The sequence below is a fragment of the Elephantulus edwardii genome, unplaced genomic scaffold (assembly GCF_000299155.1).
Source record: "Elephantulus edwardii isolate Elephantulus edwardi_28Jun2011 unplaced genomic scaffold, EleEdw1.0 scaffold00010, whole genome shotgun sequence".
Taxonomy (NCBI): domain Eukaryota; kingdom Metazoa; phylum Chordata; class Mammalia; order Macroscelidea; family Macroscelididae; genus Elephantulus; species Elephantulus edwardii.
In genome coordinates this window covers 5,076,414-5,087,169 of record NW_006399760.1, presented here as the reverse complement: position 1 = coordinate 5,087,169, position 10,756 = coordinate 5,076,414, and the positions used below count along the sequence as shown (strand labels likewise).

The 10,756-nt window shown below is 35.3% G+C and overlaps 1 protein-coding gene across 1 annotated transcript in view; it reads left to right on the top strand.

Annotated features, from left to right (window-relative positions):
- LRP1B (low density lipoprotein receptor-related protein 1B) overlaps positions 1-10,756 on the top strand; it is a 2,414,068-nt gene that overhangs the window by 2,012,796 nt on the left and 390,516 nt on the right. Inside the window, exon 51 of the mRNA XM_006880809.1 lies at positions 4,052-4,171. Coding sequence (XP_006880871.1) covers positions 4,052-4,171 — 120 coding nt within the window. The remainder of the gene's footprint in view (positions 1-4,051; positions 4,172-10,756) is intronic.

The following is a 10,756-nucleotide window of genomic DNA, read 5'->3' as shown; positions in this document are numbered from 1 at the left end:
CAAATTATAAGTGAAGCTAAGAGGGAATTTATAAGACACTTCATGTGAATTCATATTTTTTCCATTATTTTATGATTCTTTTTCTTATTTTTAGATTGTATATTCCTTAATTTCACTTTTAGGGTCTATATGTTTTTTAAAAGATTTGCCAAGATTTCTACCAACTTGCAGTCAGAGAATCATCAAACATGCAATCAAGATGCATTAATAATAATGGGTGACTGGAGTACTAAAGTTGGGAATAGAGAAGAAGGATCAGCAGGTGGAAACATGGACTTGGTGACAGAAATGAAGCCAGTGATAGAATAATAAAATTTTGCACAACCAACAACTTATTCAATGCTAATTTTATAAGAAACACAAACACAGGCTATACACATTGACTTTACCTGATTTTGCATGCATAGGAATCAGATCTACTACATCTATGGAAATAATCACTGGAGAAGCTCACTATCAGCTGTAAAAACTAGGCCAGGTGTTGATTGTGTAACAGACCACAACTATTTATATGCAAGTTCAAGGTGAAGCTAAGGAAAATAAAATCAGGTCTACAGGAACCAAAATTTGACCTTGAATCTATCCCACATGAATTTCAAAACCATCTCGGGAACAGGTTTGAGACCTTGAACAATGAGTGAAGACCAGATGAGTTCTGGGAGGATATCAAGAATATCATCCAGGAAGAATGCAAAAGGTCATTACAAAGTCAGAGAAAGAAGATAAGACCAAGAGGGATGTCAGAAGAAAATCTAAATACTGCACTGGAGCGCCGAGAAGCCAAAGCAAAGGGAAGAAATCAAGGTATTAAGGAGTTGAACAGAAAATTCCAGAGTGCAGCACAGGAAGAAAAAATATTACAATGAAATGTGCAGGGATGTGGAGTCAGAAAATAAAAAAGGCTGAACTCGCTCAGCATTTCTTAAGCTCAAGGAACTGAAGAACAAATTCAAACCTCGAGTTGCAATACTCAAGGATGGTTTGGGCAGAATATTAAATGGTCTAGAAAGCATTAAAAGATGGAAAGAGTATACAGAATTATTGTACCAAAAGGAATTGGCAGACACAGAAGAATTTAATGAAAAAACGTATAAGCAAGAGCCTAATAGTGATGAAGGAAGGTCAAGCTGCTTTGAAAGAATTGACATAAAATAAGGCTTAAAACATAACCACCATGTAGTTATTGTTGATTACTTTAGAGTTTCACCCCCAAGATTTGAAGGACAAGGACTGTAATCTTCAATATGAATTGAAACTCAACATCAAGAAAACGGAGGGAAGTTTGAAGTTGCCAGAAATTTTATTTACCTGGTCTTATAATAAACATTCATAGAACCAGCAACCAAGAGGTAATATATTGGAATGAACAAATCTAAGGTTAAGGACGTTTTTAAAGTGCTCAAGTGCAAGGATGTCAATTTGAGAAGTAAGATGGTTAATTTTAGTTATGGTATCTTTTGACTGTGTGGATCACAAAAAGCTGTGGCTGACTTTGAGAAGAATGGGAATCCCAGAACATTTGATTGTACTGATGTGAAACCTATACTTGGACCGAGAGGCAGTTGTCAGAACAGAGCAAGGAGACACTGTTGTTGTTGTTAAGTGCTGTCAAGTCGCAGGCGACTCATAGTGACCCTATGAAGGAGAGTCCTCGATGCTTTGAAGGAGACACTACAAGGCTCAAAATCAAGGGGGAGGTCCGTCAGGGATGTATTCTGTCTTCATACGTTTTCAATCTGTATGCAGAACAGATCATCTGAGACACTGGGCTGTACGAAAAGGAATGTGGCATCAGGATTGGTGGAAGAGTCATCAACAACCTGCGTTATGAAGATGACACAACCCTGCTTGCTGAAACTGAGGAGGACCTGAAGCGCTTGATGCAGAAGGTCAAGGACTGCGGCCTACTCTATGGATTGAAGCTCAACATCAAGAAAACAAAGATTCTCACTACTGGGCCAATTGGCAGCATCAGTATGGATGGTGAACAGATTGAGACAGTCAACAGTTTTAGTTTACTTGGCTCCACAATCAACCCTCTTGGTAACAGCAACCAGGAAATCAAGAGATGTATTGCATTGGGAAAGTCAGCTGTGAGGGACCTCTCAAGAGTACTCAAGAGCAACGATGTCAGGTTGGAGACTAAGGTGCCCCTGATCCAGGCTATAGTCTTCACAATTACATGCTATGCATCAGAGAGTTGGACAGTGAATAGCGATGATAGAAGCAGAATTGATGCCTTTGAGCTGTGGTGCTGGAGAAGAGTGTTGAATATACCATGGATTGCTAGGAGAACAAACAGGTTTGTCCTAGAGAAGGTGAAGCCAGAATGCTCCTTGGAGTCAAGGATTCTGAAGCTTCAGCTGACATACTTTGGATATGTTGCAAGGAGGGACTGGTCCTTGGAGAGGGACATCATGTTTGGCAGAGTGGAGGGATGGCGAAGGAGAGGAAGACCTTTGATGATATGGATCGATTCTGTGACTGGAGTGGTGGGAATGAGTGTGTTTGAGATGGTGAGGTTGGCACAGGGTAGAACAGCATTTAGGGCTCTTGTACATATGGTCCCTATGAGCCGCAAACAACTCGATGGCACCTAACAACAACAACAACAACAACATCTTTAAATGTTTTTTTATGCATGCAAAATGTGGACAATGAATTAGGTAGAGTAAGAGTAATTTATATCTTGGAACTGAAGTGTTTGCAAAAGAATTTTGAATGCATAATGCACTCCCAAAAGTACAAACAAGTTGTTCTTAGAAGTATGACAAGAATGCACCTTAGAAGCTAGGATGGTGAGATTTCATCTCACATACTTCAGGGATATTATCAAAGAAGTCTGTTCTTGGAAATAGGCATCACACATGCTCTCGAGGTAGCAAATAAGAGGATGACTCTCAGTGAGATCAATTGACACATTGACTGCAATAATGACTTTAAATATGACAGTATTTGTGAAAATGGCATGTTTTGTTGTATTAAAACATCACTGTGAGTCAAAATGGCCTTCACAACATCTTATAACAACTGTAACAGCTCTATACTGGCACACATGAATCCACAGATGTCAGACCTGACTCAGCCATGTTATTATTATGTGCCATCAAGTTCTTGTGATTTATAGTGACTTTATGTACAATACCTCTGAACTTTACACTATCCTGAGCCAGTCTGTCTCTGACACACCTACCCCCACTGTCCCAGTTACTGTGTCATCCAGGGTCTTCATCTCTTGTGCTGTCCCTCCTTCCTTCCAAGCATGATGTCTTCTCTGAGGTCCGGTCCTTCCTAGCCATGTACCCAAAGTATGTGAGACAAAGCTTCAAAATCCTTGCCTCCAAGAAGTAGTCTGATTTCATCCTCTCCAGGATAAACTTGTATATTTATTATTATTATTTTACTATTATAAGCATACAATTGGGTAATCAACTGTCACTGTTAAACCAATACTCAATCAGGTATATTAAACTGGAGTGTTTCCAAGGTAATGACATCAGCATGTTAAGTAAAATTGTTGTTGAACATTGTCTACTCATCAAGCTAAAACCTCCTAATTACCTCAACTTTAAAAAATATGTTTGAGCAAAAGTAAAACCTTCCTAAATCCATACTTTAGCAATGAAATACATTTGTTGGCTAATCTATCATAATGTAAGTCTGTATATGAATGTATTTTTTAATATATTTGTTAGACATTTTTAAGGATTACTAGGCCACTCTGGGATTTTTTTTTTTTCTCTTTACAACACACTTAAGAAAAAGACACACTGGAATATATTTGGAAGAAAGAGACTAGCATGATGATAATGTTAAAATCAAATCTGAGGAGAATCATCCTAAAAGAATAGTAGTGCTTAACTTGAAAACCCGAAGACAATATGCAAGCTGCTGTCAAAATGTACAGAGCTGTCATAAAGAAGAAAGATTTGGCTTACTTTATTATGGAATGGTTGATTCTAGGAAAGTCTAAGGATACATTTTTTTCATCATCTAATATGTTCTAAGATGATCTCAAATTATATTGTACTTTAAAAATATTTCTTTCTAGATTCTTCTTGTTCTTGGAACCAGTTTGCTTGTTCTGCCCAAAAATGTATTTCTAAACACTGGATTTGTGATGGAGAGGATGATTGTGGAGACGGATTAGATGAAAGTGACAGCATTTGTGGTGAGTTTTCATTCTTTGTATACGTTCAGCTAACATAGATTGTCTATAATTTTATAGCATACATAAAACATTTGTATTTTTTTTGTAAAATCTTAACATTAAGTTTTTAAACACATTTATCCCTATATAGCTATTTTTGTTTGCATTGTCACACATTAGTTTGATATACACATTATTATTCTATATTTAAAGGCTTTTATGATAAGTCTTGCAAGAAATATGTTATTATACATTATTACTAGTTTTCAATGACTTCCTTGGAATAAATCTCGGGTTTATGATTACCTTGTCAAATGGCTGACATTTTTAAAAATTAACTTTTTACTGTGATTTGAGTGAAAGTTAAGAGAGCAAATTGATTTTTTATTCAACAATTCATGCACATTATTTTTTTGACATTAATTACTGTCTCCACATTGGAATCATATTCTTCCCATGCCCTCTTTGTATTCTTGTTTTCATTAGTCCTTCTCAATCCCTCTCTGCCACTAAGCTTTATGCCTGTGAACAAGCTGCTCTTTTGATCTTGTATGACTGGCTGTTCAGCAGAATGCATTCATTCCCAAATGATTGATCACCTTAAAGGTCTATTTGTTGTTTGGCTGAAAGTGAGTTTTGTTCCAGGTTTTACTCCTACTCGTACTCTCTCAAGGACCTTTTATTGTGATTCCTCTAAGCAGTTACACCCAGGGGCCATGTAATTTATTTCAGATCTTTGGCTAAACTTTCTTTTTTGGTGATTTTTGATAAGGTCAAAAAGGTCTTCTCAAAAAGTATTGTACTAATCTATGATGCCCCAAATCACATGCTCTGTGTGTATTGTTGTTATTGTGTGTTGTCAAGTCAAAACTGACTTATAGGTAACTCTCCAGAGAGATTTCAGAGGCAGTAAATAGCACAAGAGGAGATTGCCCGTCTTTCTCCCATGAAGCAGTTGGTGGATTTGAACCACCTGCCTTTAGATTGGCAGGGTGACTCCTTACCACTAGGCCACCAGAGCTGGAGTTGTGTTTGTGTGTGTGTGTGTGTTTATAAGTTATAATTACTGAATCATTTTAAATAGGGAATAAAAAGGTACTCCAGTCTATTATTTGCAATTGTAATTAAAACTCAACTCAGAGAAATAGTTAATTGTATCAAAGGCATCCATTTACCCAGTCTGTGTTAACAACAGGGTCAGTGCAGTTGCTTCCTAAGAGTTACAAACATTTCATACCAATTTAAAGGGAAATATTTACTAATTTTTTAAAGAAGAAAACAAATTCATTGTTGCCAATAAGATTACGTATGTACAGGTATTTTTCTAATTTTTCAATCTACTATAGTCTATTGATAACTATATATTCTTCATTTATTTCCTTTGCTCTTTCAGTAGTTGTTACTCTTATTTTTGAGAGAACAGACCTGATAAGGTAATAGAAGAGAGTTGACTTAGTATCTCCTTAAAACTTTTGCATTTGTGGCCTGTTATTTAAGTCACTGGCACAGAAAGAAATACTCTTTTACAGTGCTCAAGCTAAATTTATTTTCTAGTAAATAATGCAAAATTGATGATACTGCTGAAATCAGATATTTATTATCTTGCATTTAAGTCATTCAAAGTCCACATTTTATTTACTAGTTGAAATAACAGCATTATAAAACAGGTATGGAGAAATGTAGAAAAATGACTATCAAAACCACTGAAAGTAGAAAAAAAATGTCAAATAAATAAAAACAAACTCTACAGTAATCAATTAGTGAGTGGGCAGTCCCTTTAGCCATACTTTGTCATACTTTGTTTTACTGTGAATATCTCTTTACTTTCCCAGAGAAATTGTATATTTAGAGTTAAGCATGTACCCAGGAAGTAAAATGTTTTTTCTTTTTACCTTTAGTTTAACTCTATACTAATTAGAGTATGCACACTAACTAGAGTATGTACTCTGTAGTAGAAAGAATAGACTTTAAAATTATGCGTATTAATGTCTCTTGTGCTTACTTTTTTTTTTCTGTTTGACTAGGGCAAGTTCATCTTATTTCTCTTTTCTCACTTCTTGAAATTTGAAAAGAATACAGAAAGATTTATTCATTATAACTAATACGATCATATAGTATGGCAAATGTGTAATGTATTTTTTGATTACCTACTTCCCTACCTACTGATTCACTCCACCACAGTCTTCTAATTGATTCCAAATCAAGGAAGCTTCATCTCCATGCATTTCAGAATGTTCTTGTGCTCCATAGAGAACGCAATAGTGATCATTTGGGATTGCAGGGCAGCATTTTACCATTAGGCTTCCCTGGTAGTGATCATTTGGAAGAAGATTGCCAATCCTTTCTTCTTAGACATCTATGGTAGATTCAAACTGGTGATCTTTCAATAACAGTGCTACTTCTCAAGTATACCTCTGTTTCTTCTGCCTCTTCTCTTTTTTATCCCAAGATGTGGTCATCATTTCTGTATTTCTCAGTGTCTGGTAAAATAAAATAAAAAGAATTACAATGGTAAAGATGATGCTTGCTTCATCAAAATACTTACTCTGCTCAATTTCATTACATGCTTTATTTTATAATCACCAAGCTAGTGACAAAGGGGAAAAAATTATAGTACAAGGCCAATTGTTACTCTTTAATAAACCTGATATTTTAAATTTAGAAAGCCTATAAATAATTCCTTTTTATTGTTTTCAATCTTAATGTACAGAAGATCCTCTGAAATTTGTTTACAAAATAATAGATTCTCAATTCCTACTTCCTAATATTATGATATAGGTCACAAATGCACGCATTTATAATCAGCACACAGTGATTGTGACATAGAAATCTGATAATCTCATTTTGAAAAGCATAATCTAGTCTTGTATTATAATTTTGTTCGTTTTAAAGAAAAGAAATTTACCTGGCTTCACTCCATTAATGGGTAATGACAGAGTGTAAAAATTCATTTTTTATGAAACCTAAGTGAAGAAAGAAGATCAGAGAAAAATGGATGCTTTTGAATTTGGTGTTGGCAGAGTATTGAATATATCATAGACTTCCAGAAGAACAAACAAAACTATCTTGAAAGAAGTATAGCCAGAGAATGTTCCTGAGAAGTAAGGGTGGTGAGACTTTTCATCTCATACTTTGCACTAGAATGTTGAGACACTAAAACAAACGGCAGAAGTGTCAAAGTGAAACAGCTAAACAGAAGATTTCAAAGAGTAGCCCAAGAAGACAGCAAAATGTTATAACAAAATGTGTACAAAGAGCTAGCTAGAGTTGCAGAATAAAAAGGGAAGAATTCACTAGGCATTTATAAAGTTATAAAGTTCAGTTCTGAAAAACAATTTGAAGCCTTGAGTTGACAATAGTGAGAGTTGTTATCAGTAGAAATCTTGGAATGATCCAAAAAACACAAAGGGAAGATAGAAGTAATGCACAATGTTACTGTGCTAAAAATAATTAGCCAACACAGAAATATGTCAAAAAGTACATATAATCAAGAGTCAATGGTAATGAAGGAAGTTCAAGCTGTAGTGAAGGCATTGGAAAAGATAAGGACCTGGAAACCAATGAAATGTTATTTGATATGGGTTTTGGGGTTTTTTTTTTTCGTTTTTTTTTTTTTAATAGATGTAGCCCTGAATGTATTTACTAGCCTATGCCAGAAAATTTGGAAGGTAGCTGCTTGACCGACTGGCTAGAAAAGAGCAATAATTGTTCCTATTCCCAAGAAAGGTGATCCAGCAGAATGTAGAAATTATCAAACAATATTCAAGCAAATATACAAGCAAAGTATTGCTAAAAAAAAAAATTAAAAAGGCTCGAGTACATTGACAGAGAAGTTCAAGCTGGGTTTAGAAGAGACCTTAGCACAAGTCTGTGGCACCATGGCAATTGCTGATACTATACAGGCCCTGGCTGAAAGTAGAAAATAGAAAAAAAAAAATTCTATTTGTGTTTAATTGACTATGTAGTCATTTTGCTCTGTGTATTAGAACAAACTATGGCTAATATTGAAATAATGGAAATCCCAGAACACTTAATTATGCTCATATGAAATCTATACATAGATCAAGAAACTGTTGTCTGAACAAGGGAACAGTGCATAAAATCAGTAAGGATGTGTGTTAAGGTTGTATCATCTCTCCATACCTATTCAAATTTGTATACTGAGCAAATTATTTGAAAAGCTAGACTCTTTAAAGAAGAATGTGGCATCAGGATCAGAGGAAGGTTCATCAACATCATGCCTTATACACAAAAAACAGCCTTGCTTGCTGAAAGTGAAAAGAACTTGAAGCACTTGCTGTAGAAGATCAAGAACTGTAACTTTCAATATGAATAGCATAGCAACATCAAGAAGACAAAAATGATCTACAGTTGGACCAGTTAGCAACATCACAATAGATGGAGAACAGATTGAAATTGTCAAAGGTTTCCTCTTACTTGGATCTACAATCAACATCATTGGTACCAGCTGTCAGGAGATCAGGAGATCTATTACATTTGGAAAGTCTGCTGTCAAGGACTTCTTCAAATTACTGAGGAGCAATGATGTAAGTTTGAAGACTCAGGTGTATCTGATTCAAGCTATGACCTTTTCATTCAAATCCTATGTATGTGGGAGCTGCACAATGAATAAAGAAGACAGAAGAATAATTGAAACCTTTGAGTTGTGCTCGAGAAGTCTTGTGATGTTGGAGAATATACCACGAACTGCAAAAGAACCTGATATATATGCCTTGGATAAGTGCAGCTGGAGATCTTTTTTGAGGCAAGGATGGTAAAGTTTCACATACTTTGGTCACGTTACTAGGAGAGACTATTCCTTAGAAAGGAAGATCTTGCTTGGAGTGGTAGAAGGTCAACAAAAGACAGGAAGATACTCAGGAGCCAGATTTACTTAGTGATGCAGCATTTGGCTCCAGAGCGTCAGAGATTCAGTTCTGTTGTTTGGAAGGTCACTATAAGTTGTACTCATTTTGACAGCACCTAACAACAGCAATGTGCACAAGATGAAACAAGTATTGGTACTTCAGTCTGTGATCCTTCTCTCATGATATCTGCATCTTATTCCCAGCATCCTGATCCCAGGAGGATGCTATGTCTCCAGATGGCAGTGGTTACTATGGAGTGGAGATAGTTTTTTCTTTGTCTTATTTTCTTACTAATTAACTATGATATTTTGGCATGTTGTTAACACAAAATCTGTTGAAAATTATCCAGGGAGCAAGAAAATTAACTGCAAAGAGCCTTATGTTATTTTATATTTTGGGAATATCTTAGTAATTGTCTAGCTACACCCCTCCTTTCATAGATAGACAGATGCAAACACTAGTTTTCTCCAAAGTCATAGAGATGTAAGTTTCTCAAGTGTCAAATCAGTGCTATTTCTATTATTACTGCTTTGAGAATAAAATATAGTGACAATAATAAAGTAAAAAAAAGTTTTTCACTTTATAAGATAATGAAAAGGATATGATATATTTATTCTTAACCTCAGTATAAAAATAAAAGAAAAGTTTTGAATTGAGACTATAACAGAAAAAAATGATATTATTTCCTATTACCAACTTGGAAAGATAAAAGAGGAATGATATAAAATTATTTATGTAGGAAGTGAGCTTTTTATAGAAGTTATTTAAGATAGGATATGTAGCAAGTAAATTCATTTTTAAATGAAAACAATCCTTATTTAACAGATTTTTTTCTTATTTCTTCTAATAGTTGTTCTTGTTGAATGTTATCGAGTATAACTTGCAGCTACCCCTATGAACAATATATCTGAAACTTATCCTATCCGTCACCATCTTTTTCATCCCCAATTCACCTGAGCCCATTGCCACAGTTATTAGGTCAATCCATCTTTTTGAGGATCTTCCTCTCTTTAACTGACTCTTTCAAAGCATGACGTACCTTTCCAAGGACAGAACTCTCTTAACATATCTAAAATATATGAATCAAACCTTGACCATTCCTGCTCTATGGAGTACTCTGGCTGCACTTTCTCTAAGACATATATATGTTTGCTCTTTTGGCAGTCCATAGTATATTCAGTACTCTCTCCAATACCAAAACGTAAGGTCATTGATTCCTCTACTCTCATCCTAAGTAATTGTCCAGCTCTCAGATGCATAACTGCTGATTGGAAAGACTATAACATAAATCAGGAACACCTTAGTCTTTAAACAAACATCACTAATCTTCAGGACTTTGGTGAGGTTACTGACATCAGATTTTCTCAATTCTCTTCATCTCCTGATCTCTTGACAGTTTGTACCAAGGGTGTTGATTGATGAAATCATTGTCAATTTCAATGCTTTCTCCATCTATTACAATGTTGTCTATTGGCCTAAATGTGAAGATATTTGTTTTCTTGATGCTGAGATGTAATCTATAATGAAGGCTGTAGTCCTTGGTCTTCTTGAAGTAACACGTATCTCTAGTCTTCCTTGCTTTCAGCAAGCAAAGTTGTGTCATCTGCATAATGCGAGTTGTTGCTGAGTATTCCTCCAGTCTTGATGTTACTTCTTTCTTATAAAATCTAGCTTCTCAAGTTATTTGCTCAGCATACATATAGAATAGATATGGAGACAGGGATATAGCCCTGATGTA